This window comes from Salvelinus alpinus, chromosome 20 (assembly GCF_045679555.1).
Source record: "Salvelinus alpinus chromosome 20, SLU_Salpinus.1, whole genome shotgun sequence".
In the NCBI taxonomy this organism is placed as follows: domain Eukaryota; kingdom Metazoa; phylum Chordata; class Actinopteri; order Salmoniformes; family Salmonidae; genus Salvelinus; species Salvelinus alpinus.
The window spans coordinates 38,339,012-38,359,320 of NC_092105.1; the positions used below are offsets into that span (position 1 = coordinate 38,339,012).

At 41.5% G+C, this 20,309-nt stretch overlaps 1 protein-coding gene across 2 annotated transcripts in view; it reads left to right on the top strand.

Moving 5' to 3' along the window:
- Positions 1 to 20,309, top strand: part of LOC139546801 (glypican-6-like) — a 118,774-nt gene that overhangs the window by 63,790 nt on the left and 34,675 nt on the right. For both annotated transcript variants that reach the window (XM_071355593.1, XM_071355595.1), the window contains exons 4-5: positions 7,320 to 7,485; positions 18,404 to 18,534. In XM_071355593.1, coding sequence (XP_071211694.1) covers positions 7,320 to 7,485; positions 18,404 to 18,534 — 297 coding nt within the window. The remainder of the gene's footprint in view (positions 1 to 7,319; positions 7,486 to 18,403; positions 18,535 to 20,309) is intronic.

A 20,309-nucleotide genomic window follows, 5' to 3' on the forward strand; every position in this document is an offset into this window, starting at 1 on the left:
GTGGCAGGCAGGCTCGAGGTCAGGGCAGGCTGAATGGTCAGGCAGGCGGGCTCAGTGTCAGGGCAGGCAAAGGTCAGAACCGGGAGGACTAGAAAAACAGAGACTTGGAAAAAGCAGGAGCATGGAAAAACAAGCCGGTTGACTTGACAAGACGAACGGACAACAGAGAAACAGAGACCACGGTATACAGTTGAAGTCGGAAGTTAACATACACTTAGGTCATTAAAACTCATTTTTAGGACATCTACTTTGTGCATGACACAATACATTTTTCCAACAATTGTTTACAGACAGATTATTTCACTTATAATTAATTCACTGTATCACAATTCCAGGGGGTCAGAAGTGTACATACACTAAGTTGACTGTGCCTTTAAACAGCTTGGAAAATTCCAGAAAATTATGTCATGGCTTTAGAAGCTTCTGATAGGCTAATTGACATAATTTGAGTCAATTGGAGGTGTACCTGTGGATGTATTTCAAGGCCTACCTTCAAACTCAGTGCCTTTTTGCTTGACATCATGGGAAAATCAAAATAAATCAGCCAAGACCTCAGAAAGAAAATTGTAGACCTCCACAAGTCTGGTTCATCCTTGGGAGCAATTTCCAAATGCCTGAAGGTGCCATGTTCATCTGTTCAAACAATAGTACCCAAGTATAAACACCATGGGACCACGCAGCTGTCATACCGCTGAGGAAGGAGACACGTTCTGTCTTCTAGAGATGAACGTACTTTGGTGTGAAAAGTGCAAATCAATACCAGAACAACAACAAAGGACCTTGTGAAGATGCTGGCGGAAACAGGTACAAAAGTATTTATCCACAGTAAAACGAGTTTTATATCTACATAACCTGAAAGGCCGCTCAGCAAGGAAGAAGCCACTGCTCCAAAACCAGCATAAAAAAGCCAGACTACGGTTTGCAACTGCACATGGGGACAAAGATCGTACTTTTTGGAGAAATGTCCTCTGGTCTGATGAAAGAAAAATAGAACTGTTTATCCGTAATGACCATCGTTATGTTTGGAGGGAAAAGGGGGAGGCTTGCAAGTCGAAGAACACCATCCCAACCGTGAAGCATGGGGGTGGCAGCATCATGTTGTGGGGGTGCTTTGCTGCAGGAGGGACGGGTGCACTTCACAATAGATGGCATCATGGGGAGGAATACTATCTGGATATATTGAAGCAACATCTCAAGAGATCAGTCAGGAAGTTAAAGCTTGGTCGCAAATGGGTCTTCCAAATGGACAATGATCCCAAGCATACTTCCAAAGCTGTGGGGAAATAGCTTAAGGACAACAAAGTCAAGGTATTGGAGTGGCCATCACAAAGCCCTGACGTCAATCCTATAGAAAATGTGTGGGCAGAACTGAAAAAGCGTGTGCGAGCAAGGAGGCCTACAAACCTGACTCAGTTACACCAGCTCTGTCAGGAGGAATGGGCCAAAATTCACCCAACTTATTGTGGGAAGCTTGTGGAAGGCTACCCGAAACGTTTGACCCAAGTTAAACAATTTAAAGGCAATGCTACCAAATACTAATTGAGTGTATGTAAACTTCTGACCCACTGGGAATGTGATGAAAGAAATAAAACCTGAAATAAATAGTTTTCTCTAATATTATTCTGACATTTAACATTCTTAAAATAAAGTGGTGATCCTAACTGGCCAAAGACATGGAATTTTTACTAGGATTAAATGTCAGGAATTGTGAAAAACTGAGTTTAAATGTATTTGGCTAAGGTGTATGTAAACTTCCGACTTCAACTGTTCATACACTGAGGGTAAAAGGGAAGATGGGTGACACCTGGAAAGGGGTGGAGATAATCACAAGGACAGGTTAAACATATCAGGGTGTGACAGTATTCTATAATATACAGTTTACTATAAAATACTAGAATTCTATAGTAAGTACTGTAGTATTCTTTAGTAAATTGTAGTATTTATTTATGAGTTTAGTTTTTTTTTTAGCTTTTGCCTAATTTGCTACTATTGTGCAGCGGTGAAAATGCAAATTCTGATAAGGAATACACCACTTCCCATTGCAAAGGGAATTTTCTCCTGAATCCTTTGACCCAATTGTTTAATGTACAATTTTTATTGTATTGATTTATATCAAAACTTTTCCCAGAATTGAACAATGGACTGATTGTGTTGGATCCATCATTATCACATATAAATATTTAATTCCAAAACCTGAGATCATAAAACGGAGCAATTTGTTGGTGTTGGAGTTGGTGTTGGAATGGATTTTACCGGTACGGAAAGAAGTAGGCTTTTAACAGAATCCAACACATTCTTGAACAAGCTGAAGGTGTTCTAATTTACTTTCTGGGTGAGGTTTTGTTCTCTCCCAGAAGATCCCCTACAGTATAATATTACTGACTTACCACCAGCACCACCTCTTTGTATGGGCCTATGGGCTTTTGGGTTGAGGCTCAGGGCTGCCCTCTCGAGTACTCTATAATGACTACTGATGGGGCCTCCCGTTATTCACAAGGAATTCTTAAGCATGGGAAGAGTATCTGTCTCCAAGCTACGAGGAAATATTATTTCCTATGGATGTTTGTATCTCTATCGTCCAATATTTGTTAAGTCTGTATACCGTCCCCATTAATCTTGCTGTAAGTATTCTGTTTGATGTGATGTAATCTTAATGCAGCTAGCTGTTGCTGCAGTATATCACTGCCTTAGGAGTGTGTCTAGTTTCGATCCAGTGCAAAGGAAGATTAAAGGCATAGCAAGAGATGTATGCTTGGTATTAGCTCCACTCAACAACAAAAACAACTGTTTTCTAGATCGTGTTCACAGTTAATATCAACATTAGAACACTGGCCTTATAGATACAATTTGCTTCCCCTGCTTCGGTGGTCACAAGCAATTTATCGGAATTGCATGCGTTTGTTACCATTATTGGTATTGATAATACTGTGTAAACTGTTCTGTGTAGTCCGAGGAGAAGCCTGGACATCAAGGCTAGAAAACAGTTAATATCCTGTTTGGAAATTGAGTCCTTATGCAACTGTTGCTGGTCAATGGGTTTATGTTCATCATAATTCATGATAAATAGGGTGTGCGTCATGGGGATTTTAGCGCAGCTACAGTATTATATGGTCAAAGGCACGAGGAAACCCAAGGTGATTTAGCTGCCTGCGGAGAATCAGATGTATAACCCATGAACATCCAACAAACTCAACCTTTCCACATTCATTACCAGCAAGCATGATGAACTCCGTGAACCACAATCATGTGTGATCACTTCATGCACCTCCAGGCCATATCAGTTCCCCATTTCCAGCCAGGGCTGCCTGATGAAACCCTCTCTATGAGCAAACCCTGAGGATGAGTTGTTAGCATCTGTGGTATTGACACACATCCTGGGTTCCCTGGCAGCCGCCATGTCCCCACCTCACCTCTGACATTACCCAGGGACCTGAGACACAGGTCATGTGGCGGGGGCAAAGGCGCTTTGATCCACGGGGCCTCAACTCATCAGAAGAGATTGGGTGTAAGCATAATGGAATAAGACACCCCAGAGGAGGTGTCCTGGCACCCGGCTACAGTGAGATGTGACATCTATGCCGAGTGCTGCTGGGGGACTTTATTGAGTTAAAGGAGCTGGTGTAGTACATCACATCCCAGCAGTTCACAGTTTTTGACTGAGACACTCAGCTTTTGACTGGAGGCACTGCCTGAGTAACTATAGACACACGTTTGTATATCGCCTGGCAGTTTAGTTTACCCATGATCAATCAGAGTTTGGCATTCAATTACACTTATTACAGCATAAATACCAGCGTAGGCTTGGTGTTTACCCATTTTTCTAAACCTCTGATATGAAAAGATATACCCAAGGATATATCAAGGCTCAAGGCTCCAAAATGTTCTCAAAGTATCAAAGACTGCATTCTCATTATGGGTACACCGTGTATTTCTGTTATTCAGTGTTGCAAAGCAGTGATGTGGCTATTGATTGATTCTAATAATAGGATGTGCTTAGATGAGCCTGTATCATTAGAATAATACCTGCTCTGCAAATGGTGTAATGCGCTCAAAGAAGCAAGCAGTCCAGGGAGAGATAGGGGAGAGTCGAGCAGACATTATGGCAACATACTAAGTGCTGGTCTGCACCAAAGCCATTTGTGGGGAAGAGTGGCATTTGTCAGGTGTCAGTTCTGCAAATTGAAAAAGGGGGGAAGCAACTCTATACCATGTCTTACTGTACGGAAATGCACATGAAGGATTCTTCCAGTGGAGTATTTTAAAATAAAGTGGATTTCGGGTTCAAATGACCCTTTTAAGATCTTAGAATCTGAAGAATACTTATTTTTATCGCATCCATATGAAATGAATGAATTGTATTCACCAACAGTTGCTATGCAACTGCAGAACAAAGCAATCTGAAATGTCACAAATATTGAAGGCACATACTGTATAGCCACCACAGGTAGCAGAGAATCTAAATAAACGATTACCCCCTTGATATCTTCAACTCGCAGCCCCCACACCTGTGAGTTCCTTTGGAAGGCAGTGGGTACATGACATTGTTTGAGTGATCAGCATCAGACTGTTGTGATAAGTCAAGCCAATGGCGGGGGAAGCTAGCAGTAGATGTTTGAGGCGTATCAGTCAGTCAGCGTGTGTGTGTGTGTGTGTGTGTGTGTGTGTGTGTGTGTGTGTGTGTGTGTGTGTGTGTGTGTGTGTGTGTGTGTGTGTGTGTGTGTGTGTGTGTGTGTGTGTGTGTGTGTGTGTGTGTGTGTGTGTGTGTGTGTGTGTGTGTGTGTGTGTGTGTGTGTGTGTTTGTTTGATCCTTGTCTTCAAGCCTGACTCTGTGGAGGCTGTTGATGCCTCCGCCTCTCCTTCCCCTCAGCAGATCCTCACTGTTGGGTTGAGAGAGACAGGGGTCCAATCACATCAAACATGAAGACAGCTCAGAAACCACTCAAAACACAGACTTCCAGCCGAGATGTGCCTCTTCTCTCACCTCATTCATGCAGTGTCTGGGTACTTTGGGAAGTTTAGACAAGTACATCTGCTCACACTGGAAATACACAAGATATTTTGGGCGTTGTGTAAAATTATACTTCGCTCAGAATGTATTTTCAATTCAGAACAGAGTGGGTGTTTTCTTTATTATTTTAAAGATGTTGAGATTAACCTGACGAAATAGGAATGTGTTATTTTATCTACAGTATACAGTATATACAAAAGTATGTGGACACCCCTTCAAATGAGTGGATTCGGCTATTTCAGCCACACCTGTTGCTGACAGGTGTATACAATAGAGTACACAGCCATGCAATCTCCAGAGACAAACATTGGCAGTAGAATGGGCTTACTTAAGAGCTCAGTGACTTTCAATGTGGCACCGTCATATTAAGAGCTCAGTGACTTTCAATGTGGCACCGTCATAGGATGCCACCTTTCCAACAAGTCAGTTCGTCAAATATCTGCCCTGCTAAAGCTGCCCCGGTCAACTGTAAGTGCTGTTATTGTGGCGCAACAACGCCTCAGCCGCGAAGTGGTAGGCCACACAAGCCCAAAGAACGGAACCGCAGAGTGCTGAAGCGCGTAGCATGTAAAAATGATCTGTCCTCGGTTGCAACACTCACTACCGAGCTCCAAACTGCCTCTGGAAGCAACGTCAGCACAAGAACTGTTCGTCGGGAGCTTCATGAAATGGGTTTCCATGACCGAGCAGCCGCACACAAGCCTAAGATCACCATGTTCAATACCAAGCGTCGGCTGGAGTGGTGTAAAGCTCACCGCCATTGTACTTTGGAGCAGTGGAAATGCGTTCTCTGGAGTGATGAATCACGCTCCACCATCTGGCAGTCTGATGGACAAATCTGGGATTAGTGGACGCCAGGGGAACACTACCTGCCCGAATGAGTAGTGCCAACTGTAAAGTTTGGTGGAGGTAGAATAATGGTCTGGGGCTGTTTTTAATGGTTTGGCCTAGGCTCCTTAGATCCAGCGAAGGGAAATCTTAACACTACAGCATACAATGACATTCTAGACGATTCTGTGCTTCCAACTTTGTGGCAACAGTATGGGGAAGGCCCTTTCCTGTTTCAGCACGATAATGCCCCTTTGCACAAAGCAAGGTCCATACAGAAATGGTTTGTCGAGATCGGTGTGGAAGAACTTGACTGGCCTGCACAGAGTCCTGACCTCAACCCCATCGAACACATTTGGGATGAATTGGAACGTCGACTGCGAGCCAGGCCTAATCACCCAACATCAGTGCCCGACCTCACTAATGCTCTTGTGGCTGAATGGAAGCAAGTCCCCCGCAGCAATGTTCCAGCATCTAGTGGAAAGCCTTCCCAGAAGAATGGAGGCTGTTATAGCAGCAAAGGGGGGACCAACTCCATAATAATGCACATGATTTTGGAATGAGATGCTCAACGAGCACATGTCCACATACTTTTGGTCATGTAGTGTATTTTGGCCAGAGTAACAAGAAGCTCAGACTCTACTGCAATAAAATGCATAAAACATGTAGGCATCCACTTACACACACACACACACACACACACACACACACACACACACACACACACACACACACACACACACACACACACACACACACACACACACACACACACACACACACACAAGCAAACTGATGCCCTGACAGAAATGGTGGTTAGGGAATTGCTTTTTCACATAGGCCTGAGATGCAGTAACAAGGTTAAGAAATTATTATTAAGGGCCTGTCTGTGTTGGTGTTTGTTAAATAGATAAAGCCATTAGCCATTACCCGGGAGCCTTGACTTCAAACTAAAATATGTTGATATTTGCATTATTGACCAAACAAATCTGGTGCTGTATTTTTCACATATTTTCAATTTCACCAGCTACAACTGTTGTTCATGTCGTTCCTGTTTATGTATGCTGAGCTTCTGTTGCGCGCCATAGATGTCAGGACAGTGGCGCAGCCGGCGTGTCTTTTTGCATTTTAAACAGTGTCTTAAGCCTGACATTCTCGAACTCCATTTGACCTCATGAGAATTGTTTTGTAGTGCTCTGTTGAAAACAGAAAGCACAGTAGAATGCTCCTACTGTTCTCCCGTTCGCTCACTGTGCTGTGATCCTGGTAAAGGGTCCTCAATCTGGACAGAAATGTTGCCTGGGAGGAATCATACTGGTTTATGTAGAACATAGTTTTACTTCCTGTTAGCTTTCTTAGCCAGCTAGTATCTTATTATTCATCCAAGACAGGAAGTTACAGTTTGCTGTATCCTATGTGTAAAACAGTATATGGTATCTGTTATGTAGCTGATCTTTATTCTGACGCTATATCCACCCACCAGGTGAGCAGCACCCCAGCGTGTATCCGAGCACTGACCAAGATGATGTACTGCCCATACTGCCAAGCCATGCCCTCCGTGAAGCCCTGCAACAACTACTGTCTGAACGTCATGAAGGGCTGCCTCGCCAACCAGGCCGATCTGGACCCAGAGTGGAACCAGTACATCGGTAAGACCCCTCCCTTTGCCTTTGTATAAAAAATGCATGCTGTGTTGAATTGTTGGTCGGTGTTTTTCATTTTATGGTGAGATGTCATTCATGTTTTATTTGTCTGTGTTTAGTCCCGTGGACACAACTTGGGCACTGTGATAAGAAGGTACATTTCCGTTTTACTGTTTGAATCTTCATTTTTTCTTTGACAATTTATACTGGATGAAAACGCCATAACTCATTGGCTGGTGGGCTCATGCTGTGTTAAATGGGGACTTGCAGTGGGATAGTAGCACACTGTGGGAAACGCGGAGCTTTGTGGAAAGCAGTTCAACAGGAGCTCGTTTAACTTGGGGAGATTACAAACATGAATATAACATGGCAGTTATTTTTTTAATAGACTGCCTAATTCAGTTTGGAGCTTTCATTTAGATATGTCAAGACTGCTGAAGTGAACGAAAGCTGAGCAGGCTAGCTGCGATCTGCACTTTAGAGACACATGACAAGCATGCTGCTGTCAGAAACAAGCAGCTGAAATGGGGCCACAGCTCTCTGGATAGTTGTTCCATGTCAGAACATCGGAGGCCCAATGTAAAGTACAGCGCATCGAGGTGTTGGTGGAGCAGTGTGACATCTGTCAGATTAATATTCAATGGTAGCATCAGGTTGACTATTAGAGCCTTGTTACCCAGGACTAAATGTAGAGCTGATGGTGTGTGTTTACTGTATATGCACTGTATGATTCGCTATTACAGAGCTTGGCCACTTCAATGGCTCTCTACTGTAGGCTACATCAGTCACTACAGTAAATGTCCAGTAGTACAAGATTTATACGATTTATCTAACAGTTTTATGTTTTATGTCCTTCTATTTGATAATTGGGTGGTACTGTGTTTTTTCTAGATGTCAACATTTCCGTACTTTCAATTGGAGAATTGTTCCAGGGGTGGAGATTAAATGTCACTTCATATATTTTGGCTCTCTGACATTTCATATTCATTGTAGGCTGAAAGATTTTCAATTAGCTCAAGGTCCAACCGCACAGAGGATATCGATTGGGCTTTCACAGCCTACAATAGTGATTGCGTGTCTGCCAAATGTCCCCTGTGCTTCTGACTGTTCTTTAAGTAGTTGAGAGGAGGATAGACCCCGTGAAAATGAACTCCAACCTCTAATAACACGCCTTTTTTCTTTCACATGTGCCGGATGATCGTACATAGGCTTTGCTTTGCAGCGTAGGGCATTGGCGGTTTTTGCCGTGATGGTGAAATCCATTGAGTTTGCATACAAGCTCACAAACCAATATAGGATTATCATACTCTTGAACATGTCTTTTCATCCACGTATAGGGCTACATTATAGTAATATACTTTAACTCACATGAAAACCTTTAGCTATTCCAGTTGCTGTGAATAGAAAGGGAGAAGCTGGTGACTACAGGGCTTTAGAGTGAAATAAAACACAAAAGCCTGGGAGACTGACATGGAACTGGCACCAGAGCTTAAGTAAAGATATTCATCTTGATTCCAGTGGCATCTATCTAGCCCAACAGCGTATGTCTGCTCCGCTGACCAGAGAAGACGAGATACCGGAAAGGTGAAAAGCTAATTCAACCAAGGAGTGAGAAATCCTTTACAGCTGGAAGCTGAGCTCCCGATAGCAATGATTTTTCCCTCAGCACCTCCTCACTGCTAGAGCTCCACTAGCAGAAAATAACACTCTCTGACACAGTGCATTGGAACTTCTGACAAAAGTTGGACAAAAAGGCAGCCATTCACATTACCCTCAGCCTAACCTTCATTTATCCTCAGTGTGAATGTGTGGGGGGCAGAGGAGGGACTCTGGTGCCACTGCCAAAAGCAGCCAAAACAGATGTTCATTCAGTGCAGCTGTGCTTCTGCTTCCATTCATTCAGTCTAGCTAGCGAAATATGGAATGCTCCTAAACATCCATCTCTTCTTATAATAGCTGTGTGCCAATGCGGGGCTTCCGTTTATGCATAGTCGAAGACAGGGGTGGAAATACGAGAGGCTGTATAAAGCTCCCATTATAATGGTGTGTCTGAATGTTCTTATTCCTCTCTGAAAGGGTTTCAATATGTTATTTATGAAAATAGAGTTGAAGCTTGGTACTATGTACTACGAGCGATGGAACTATTAGTACGTGCCACTACAAATCAGTTGAGTTCTGTGTGTTTTTGTATATTTTATTGTACATATAGCTATTATGTAGCCCATAGCCAGACCCCACTGCCAACCCAACCCAAATGATATACCCTTGCAGGAACTTGCTTTCAGTCATTTATTTTAGAAAATAAAATATGGTTTGTTTTATTTTATTTCTCTCTCAGGTGGTAAGACCAGCAAGTTTGTACTTTTTTTTCTTTCTCTTTTCTTGCCTTAGGCGGGAAGCAAATGGGCCAAGCAAATTAAATATGACTGAGGTATTTCACGTAGAACAAAATGTGAAATGTTCAGTGAATCTAGTAGAATTCATGGCTAAAATAAGCAGAACTTCATTTGATTATTTCGGGCTAAAGGAAAAGGGCTGAATTACAGGAGTGGAAAGGTGCTGTACCTATAGAGATTGATTGATCGTAGGAGGTCATGGCACTGTTGTCATACAGATAAAATATCATGATACCAAAATATATGGCATAATATCAAAATCTGTAATATCAAAATATCAGTAGAGTAGACAAGTAAATTTTAATAACACATTTTCAGACTAAACCAAGGGTTAAATGGTATCAGATTAAACATTACAGCCTTGAAGATCATTTTCAGAGGTTTTATCTATGCATACCTGCCTGCACATCAAACATGAATCAGACAGTATAAAGGACCCATGTTTAAATATGCAAATCTGTCAGCTGAATTCAAGCAAAATGGGTTTTGTTTTCCCTCCTCAAGTATTCATGTAATTAAAATAGAAGGAATAAATCATGGATTATATTGGTTCCACTGACTAGCCAGTCTCTAATCCATTTGTTCCCATTGGAACCATTTGTTCTGACCTCTTGCTATTTTGCATGAAAAAACAACACAAGTGGCTCAGTCTATGAATTATGGAAACAGGTGGCCGACATCATCCTTTATTCAACCTGCGTTCTGCATTCATCCCTGCAACAGAATTATGGCATGCATGTGAATCAGATCACTCCAGGGTTCGTTTTGTTTTACAAAACGTATGTTCATCTTATATACAAGTAATAGAAAAGCAGTAGATGAATGTCATGTGAAGTACGATTAGATGAGAAGTCAGATGTTTTTTAATGGGATGAATCATCTGAAGCGTTGGGTAGGCTAACTGATGAACATCTGTCAGTTCACACCTGAACACTCATCACTGAACATACAGTATGCTGGATTCACCAACTCCTCCAGGGTTTTGTATTACATGATGCATTAGGCTTGAAATATGCATCGAATCTCAGTTTGTACGATGGCTGTTTATATTTACACGTCTTTGAGGTGCCTTTGAAGAGTTTTCATATTGGGAATCGTACTTTTTTTATTGAATGATGTTTTAAAATGTCATATATCTGAAACACTTTTTAAGAGGTTATGTATTTGGCTGTCCTAGAGAATTGATGTCTCGATCACCCTATGGCGTTTGAACATCCGTCACATGCTGTGGTGATATATGTGGCCCTCTCTAGTTTACACCCCACGTGTCATTATCATTTTTTGTGTTGACAGGTGAAAGAAAGCGATTTTCCTTCTTGCTTGACTACCGCAATGCACACAAGACTAGGCCTACCCATTTGCTAATACTCTGGGACAATCCAAAGGTGTATTATACAATGGTGCCACAGCTTTTTCTTCTATTATTTGGCTTCATTGCAATACTGACTAGTATCGTTCTCTCTGGAGGCCGTATGTCACCACAGTGTAAGTGATCTGCATTGATTTTATTTGCTCATTTCTTTTTAATTGCGTGATTTGTTTCACTGGGGTAACTGGAGACAGTCACAACCTCACAATTCATGAAAAACATTTCCTGTCCTTTGTGAAGATTTCCTCATTAATAAAATATAGAAGAGGAAGGAAAATAAATACTCCCAGCAACACACCACTAGAGGACTGCTCGTGGCTGAGAAGGAGACAACTGGGCCAAAAGTTTTCCTCTTCTGCAAGGGCACCGCACTAAAGGAAATGGAAATAGTGATCATATTGTTAATTAATTGTGTGTCCTTACATATGTTTAAACATGGATATAATGAATTGCCACTTATGCCTCAACACCACAGCAGCTAATGAAGTCAGTCAGTAGGGACCTAACGCAACAGCGTTTTATTAAGCTATGTCCGTCTCTCTCTCTCATAGACATAGGAATCTAGGTGTGCACCAGTGACTTGCATGGGGTGCTGCTTATTATTTGTGATTATCATGCTTTTCTGTCTCCAAAAATAGGATATAATCACTTATACTTTGAGACGGAACTCTCTGACTGAAATACAAAAGCGGCAGATACATCATTCGAAGCGACATTTCATACTCCGTCTTGGATCTGCAGTACTAATGGATCATTATGATGGATGTAATTGGGTTTGTATCAGGTAGACACTGACATTTTATGACGAAAGAAGTGAGTTTGAAAAGACTAATAAAACATGTAGCATCCCTGTCTGGATTCTCTTTAGTGATAGTCTGCACAGCTTACCTCTCTTCGTTGCTCACTCTTTAGCTTGTGTAAGTCCTGACTTTATGCTTAGAAGAAATGCCGGAGTTGACCTGAAATTTGATCATGTATCTAATAATAAAACTGAAGGTGCAATCAGGGGTAGTGTGGGTGTCAAAGAGAGAAAGAGAACCATGTATCTTCAGCAGTAGACCCAGGCCAGGTGCCATGAGGTCTCATTCTAGAGCTGGGATTTAGACAGCATCATGTAGGTGTAGAGACTCTTACCACCCACTCCTGAGGAAACCCAAGAATTCATTGAATATGAAGATTCATTTTGATAGCTCATCTGACTGTCAACATCAGTTTCCTTGCCCTGAAATTGTATTGCATCCCTTTGTGATGCGATGTAGCAACGGAACCGACCTAAAGGATAAAACCATCTATTCCGTTCCATTAGATTGTTTTAGTTTTCTTCTCTGCCTATAGCTAAATCAGTGAGGTCTGAACTCGCCCCTCCTGGTGATGCACACAGACCTCTGAGCAGGAGCGATTTAGCATGGTCTCCCAGTGCTATTTCACCCCACCACTGGAATGGATAAATGGGTTTATAATGGTTGTTTGCTCTCGGACTAATCTTTGTGGCCACTTCCACCACACAGGGACACAGGGTTAAGCAAATACAAATAAGTAATCTTATATCCTTTGTGATATGTGACCACAGTTGATAGAATCCTGGAATCCATTAATGTCCCTAGCTGTGGGGAAAGGTGAGGGTTGGATAGTCAAAGCTGTTAGAAGAAATTGCTTCTTTAATGAGCCCTGCCTTGCTAGAACACCAACCCAAACACATTAAGAATACATTCCTGATGTACTGTAGGTAGAGCCTGTGAAATAATGTCTTTACCTAATCTGTCGCCAGATTGAAGTCAGACATCGCAGCAAGAAAGCATTTGCTTTGTGTGTTTTATCGATGAAGTAAGGCATCAGTGTGTGAAAACAGTGGTGGTGAACCTGTTACTCAGACAGAATCATAATTCACCTGAATGGAATAACTTTTTCACCATCATTTTGAACAAGATTTGTAAAAGAGTTGCCGAATATAGAGAGAAATGGGTGTCATAATGCCTGCTGGAGTCATTGCGTCGTCACATCCATTCCTTTTCTGATTCCAGAGTGGTTCAGCAGGTGATACTTTGTCCAGATCATGTTTGGGTTTTGTGGTAATCATGTGTTACCAACTTCTCAAATATGTGGTTTTACGAGGAGAAAATTGATGTTGACTGGAAGCAAGGATTTCCTCTACATATTTGTGGACAAAATCGTTGAAACACCCCTGTCAGCCTGCATTAGAGATCATTGGACAGATGCTCGGTTCAAAGACAATCCCCATGACATCCCTCACCCCATTAGTAACGGGATCCGTTGGAGAACGGCTCGCTATTGGGTTCTGCTACAGAGTTTCATTAGGACTAGCTGCTCTGTACAATCACTGGTGCCCCTGAGAACGTAGGTTTTCTATAGCTAAAAATACATTCTTATTATGAGCTATTATACAGTTACAGCTGATAATGACATGTAGGATATGAAGAAAAACCTGATTAACTCTTGCATTTATCTTCCTGTTTAGTACGTAAATTCAGTATAGGTTGCTATTCTGTGTTGCTAAAGGCAATGAACACTCATGTAGGTTTAATAAGCAAGTGGAAATGCTAGATAATTGGCATAAACTATAAATGGATAGTTTCTGTCCAAACAGGATGCATGCCAGGACTCAAGTTTTTTGCTTTGAAGAACTACATCAGAATAGTGGTGCAGCTCAAAGGATATAATCAGTTTCTACTTATGTAATCGTTTCCTTCTATTTGTCTATTATCAGATAAAACACAATTGTCAGAAATTATGCCTAATTGCTAGATACATTTTTAATCAAACCCCAGTGAATTTGATCCTACTTTACAGCGGCGCTATTTCAAAAGTTTCAATGGTATACTTTTAATGCACTTCAACAGTCTTTTGAACAGTGTGCAAGAGTTGTCTCTCCGATCCATATCCTCATGAGACTCATAGGATTACTGCTAGTCGCGAGGGGCCTTATTTTTGTCGTTCGACTGGGGAGGACGTCTTCTATGCAGATCGTTTTATCTGTCAATTAAATATTCATGAGGGTGTTTTAAAACGAGTCTATTTCCCCAGTGTTATCCCGAGATTAAAGGCAACCTGTGTCAGACCTCATCCAGTTGTAGACCTGAACATGATAGAAGTGCCGGTGGCGTCAGCGTTTGGGTTCACGCGATCAGATGTGCGCATTTAAATCTCCTCCAGACATACATTCAAACCAGCAATAACTACCTTCTTGCATATTACATTTGATTTAACTATATTTGTATGCATTTCAAGTCAAATAGCCTGTCTGATCTATGAATCAGACAGAAAATCAAGTGTCTGTTGTTTTGTGTTTCTGCACAGCCAGAAAGAACAAAAGAACAAGTCTCCACAGAACATTGGTATCAGGAATGTGCTACTATCTGGTGTGGTGTGGCCATTTGAAAACTCTGTGAATGAATAGAGAGCTTTTAGGAAATAAATGGGTGTTTGGAAAGGCAAAGCTTTTATGGCTTGATAGAAAAAGATTTAACTCAGCCAATCTTGGAGGGTCTTTTTTTATGTGTATCATTGCTATGAATATTTCAAAAGAGCTGTGGATAGTCTCATCTGTTTCTCTCTGGTGTCTGTGTGTGTGTGTGTGCGTGCATGCGTACACGCACACCATGTGCATGCGCTCGTATGTGTGCTCAAGGACTTTTTTATCAGGACAAATTGTGACCAAGGAACAATATGCTTTCCCCTGCCCATTTTCTTCTACGGTGTCATATAACACCATTAGTTGGCTGAGTGAACCACAGATGAGCTATGCTTTACAGAATCCAAATTACATGAGAGCCATTTTTCATCTCAGGGATCTCTTCAGAGGTAAAGAGCCATACATGGGCCTTTTCACTTTCCTTATTTGTCCTTGTCTGCTGGAGCTTTTCTAGCAGATAGCCTCTATTTTAGGGGCAACAATTTCGATAGCTGAAAATAGGAGATTGTCTGAAGGACAGGGTTTTCCTTTTTGTGTGGTTGTATTACAATTTACTGTAATAGAGTGTTCAATTCAAATAAATGAACATGCCTCTAAAAAATTCTATGTTTATATTATTCAATTTCAGGAAAATACTGTCTTTCCTTTAGTGTGTTCATTTTGGAAGAAACTACTGTCACTAACAGCTCCCTCATCATCATTTTTGGCCTCCTGTCTCAAAATAGGACAAGATGGGCGCTATTTTCATGGCTGTGTGGTGATGATAACCAGATTTCATCCTGTTGGCCGGTGGCCTATCTCCATACTACAAAAGTGAAGCAGGGAGAGCTGAGCTTGGCACGCAGGAGCAGCAGCCCAGTCACAGTGGACCAGACTCTGTGCTCTCCTCATAAATGAGACTCATTAATTCTCCATGTAGGTAGAGAGCGCTACCGCGTTCCTCCTTCTCCTCAGAGACGCAGCACTGTGGCTAACTGCAATTTGACTGCCCTGTCCTGCCCTGCCCTGACTTGACCCAATCAGCATCACTGTCTTGGCTCCTTGCTAGCAGTACACACTACACCAGTCTCTCTCTCTCTCTTCACTCCTCTCTCTCTCTCTCTCTCTCTCTCTCTCTCTCTCTCTCTCTCTCTCTCTCTCTCTCTCTCTCTCTCTCTCTCTCTCTCTCTCTCTCTCTCTCTCTCTCTCTCTCTCTCTCTCTCTCTCTCTCTCTCTCTCTCTCTCTCTCTCTCTCTCTCTCTCTCTCTCTCTCTTTCTCTCTCTCTCTCTCTCTCTCTCTCTCTTTGCACGCTCTCTCTCTCTTCACTCCTCTCTCTCTGTCTCTCTCTCTCTCTCTTTGGGGATTGTGTGGGATGAGGCGCTGCATCCTGGGCTCCCTGTGTTTGTAGTGCCCATCTGATAAACATATCTTAACTCCACATGGCTGGAAAAGATTGCCATCTTCCCTTGTGCTGCTGAAGGCAACTCCATTCACTCTCTGCATGGGAGATCTGTGGAGGAGCTCACCACTGGCTGCTCTGACCTGGATTGTCACTTTTTGAACATTTGAATTTGAGTATGTGACCGTTATTTTTCTCTACATCATACCTGAGACCTGCTGCATGCATTCAGATTACATTTACATTATTAGCTTGGCTACTGACATTGTTAGATTTAGCAATGTGTGTACGTTAAGCTTTGTTGACATACGTTCTTTGAATGTAACGTGTCATTGCCTTAAGACATCCGAATCCACATCCTATGAAAATATAAGGTGAACTTCATTTTGCTTGTGGTTACTTCACAGACTGCAGCTAGGAAACCAAAAGAAACCTAGTTAGTCCCTGACCCCTGACCTTAGCCAGTGTGATGATGGATTTCTAACCCAGCATCACAGGCTATCTGCCGCCCCAGTGTAAACAAACACAAGTGCTCTTCAAAGGGCCGGCTTCAGACATAATTGGAAAGGAAATGGCACCAGAGATGACTGAGGTAACGTTGCCCAGCCAGCTCTTCTCCTTACCATTAGTAATAGCAGGTCCCCAAAGACCACTGTGGCCTCATTCTGCAAACATCTAAAGTAGTTATGGGAGACTGGGAATTTCACAATTATAACTTATTTGAAATCCAGAGAAATCATCAAAGCTTCCCTTTTTACATAATTTTATACAAGTAAGCAATGATTTCCAAACCAGTAATTTCAATGTTTATGGAAAATAATGCGTCAACAAATTGTTCATCTTGTTATGATTACAGTCTATTGTAGTTCTGCCATTTGAGCATGGTAATCAACAAATGTTCTCAAAAACAGCTTATTGAATGATGAAGAGGAGACTGTGGCAGCAAGCCAAAGGATTTGTATTACAACACAAAGCCGCATCATAGAACCAATTTTTTAATGTATTTTAACAACAAATGACCTGTGATGTTGGGAAGGTTACACACCTGGGAAAAACATCATGGTAATGCATATCAATTTATGACTTGTGGTCAATGGTTTTCCATGCCCTAAATTAAATGATTACTTTATTCAGTAGATAGGTAATGACAGAGTAATTATGACAGTGTGTGGGTGGTGAGGTCCTATCCTGGGAGGTCTACTGGCTGAGACTGCCTGGGCATGACTGAGAAGTTCTACAAGAGCCCTAGAGCAGTGTTACCCAGGCCTCGCTGTTCCCCTTTGGGGCTGCTAGCTGGCCAGGTCCCCATATGCCTGTGGATCTCCACTCCCACTCCAAACTGTCATTACACAGAGACAGACAGTCCCAGTCCCACATTAACATGGATATCCCCCCAAGATAGAGCACAGCAGCTCTGTTCCATGACAACAACAATTAGCCCATGGTTTTGTAAAGGGCATCTCCGGAGGGCTAAGACCGCAATGAGAATCAGGAAATGTTCTTATACAGTATAATTAATAAGAAAGACAGTGTGATACTGTATGTGTGGCAATACTTCTGAATTGGACATCATTGATCTCTTGGTTCAAGGATCATATGATATTATTATAATCCCAGACCAGTGTGGGGTGATTAAAATGCTGTAAGTAAATGCGGTCTTGTGATAATCATATACAGTACAGACATTGCCGTATGGTTTTAGTCTACACAGTGATATTAATGAGGTGGTGACCTTATAGCATCCGTGCCCGGAGCGAAAGTAAATAAGGCCTCAATGTGCTTCGCTTTGAGAAATTCCATTAAATCAACGACTAATCATCACTGTTCTTTTCATTTCGTATAACTCCATTTATATTGAATCTATTGAGTTGATCTACATAGAAATTGAATATACCCCCAGAAGCATTCATGATACATAATTATGTATTGCTGTGATTGGATGCGGTAATTTATTTCGAGTGCCAAACACATAGAGTATAACAATTTGTTATGATGAGACGCTGTAATGAGATGCTGCTTCTTCCTTAGACAAGTATGACAGTTAATGATGAATATTGACAAATAGCAAATTATAAAGGTGTTTTGCATGTTGCATAAATATACAAATACATTTTGCTGAAGTGATACATGAATTGTCTTAGTGATACCAAGGCAAAGCATTGAATACAAATGGAAGATAATCTGCTTTCTCTGGACACATAAGTCTTCCAACTCAAGCCTTTGGCAGTCATTGTGGCTAAATTCCTCTCTTTCTCTCTCTCTCTCGCTCTCTCTCTCTCGCACGCGTGCGTTCAATCTCTCGCGTGCTCTCGCTCTCACTCTCACTCTCACTCTGTCTCTCTCTCGACAGATGCCATGTTGCTGGTGGCACAGAGGCTGGAGGGACCCTTCAACATCGAGTCTGTCATGGAACCCATTGATGTCAAGATTTCGGAGGCCATCATGAATATGCAAGATAACAGTGTCCAAGTCTCCTACAGGGTATGTCAACCAAATTAGTCAAACTGATTCCCAGAAGCCAACAAGGTGTCTTCCCAGAAAACCAAAATTGTTTCTGTGAAATTCCCGAACGCATTTGTTAGGAAAAAGTTCTCATAACCCAAAAACTGTCCGGTCGTGCTGATGACTGTATAAAACATGTGTCTGATGTTGCAAGAATGTTCCAAGAACACATTTAATCTGTTCTTCAAAGAATTCCCAGAATGAGATACACTACCGTTCAAAAGTTTGGGGTCACTTAGAAATGTCCTTGTTTTTGAAACAACATTGTTAATGTTGTAAATGACTATTGTAGCTGGAAACGACAGATTTTTTTTATGGAATATCTACATACTGTAGGTGTACAGAGGCTCGTTATAAGCAACCCTCACTCCTGTGTTCCAATGGCCCGTTGTGTTAGCTAATTCAAGTTTATCATTTTAAAAGGCTAATTGGTCATTAGAAAACCCTTTTGCAATTATGTTAGCACAGCTGAAAACTGTTGTCCTGATTTAAAGAAGCAATAAAACTGTCCTTCTTTAGACTAGTTGAGTATCTGGAGCATTAGCATTTGTGGGTTCGATTACAGGCTCAAAATGGCCAGGAACAAAGAACTTTCTCCTGAAACTAATCAGTCTATTCTTGTTCTGAGAAATGAAGGCTATTCCATGCGAGAAATTGCCAAGAAACTGAAGATCTCGTACAACGCTGTGTACTACTTAAAGGTTACCAGAACATTTACATCATTAGGTTGTGGGAACAGTGCGGGAACATTACAAGAGACACGTTACGAAAACACAAAATATGCTCTGTTGTGATGACATTCATACAATGTTTTAAGTTAGGTTGCATAGGACAATCCTATAATGTTGTGAGAAGAACACCTGTTCTAAGTTATTTAAAGGTTCCCACACCATTTAAAGTATGGGAGTTGTCTGGGTATTTTGCAATAATATTATTGTGATATTTGCATAGGTTGCAGAGAACATTCCCACAATGTTGCACGATGTTCCACAATTTCCAAATAAGTCATTTTATATGACTTTCATAACATATTTGTTTTAGGTTTAACATAATATTCCATTTCAATAACATTTAGAAAATGCAATATTTAAGTTTGACCTAATATTACCAAAACATTCTCAGCATGCAAATCTGTAGCTCCCTATAGCAGATTGGAACACATCCCCATTATGTTTCTCTGCAGATTTAATGGCAATTCTCATTTGAGGACTGTGTTGTAGGTGATATAGACATATGGCATTTTCATTTCATTCATAGGACATTTGAAGAGCATTTAATCATACAAACACCTACCGTATTTCTTACACTTCATATGTTTTCAATCTGCACATGTGGAGTACTTGGAACCTGCAATACTTGGATCCCAAGCCAGGTCTTTTATTCTCTACGCCACCAGGGAAGCTCTCTTACATCTTTTTTTTCATTATATAACCTTGGCAGTATGGTCAATAATGAATTCCATGCTACCTGTTTAGCCTTCTTAGACATAACTAACCCAGGGAAGTACTGGTAACTGGGTTATTCACCATCACTTCTGCCATCCTCTGGGTCACTATTTACAAGACTATGAGTGCTGATCTAGGATCAGTTTTGCTTTTCAGATCATGAAAAATAAGATAGGGGGGTCATATCAGGCGTCTCAAAGTAGGAATTATAACGGGTGCGTTTTTTGAAAGTTTAACAATACATTTTTAGACAATGTTTGATTCATTACAGTTAGTCTAAATTCTGCATTTCTGACTGGATTGCCCAAA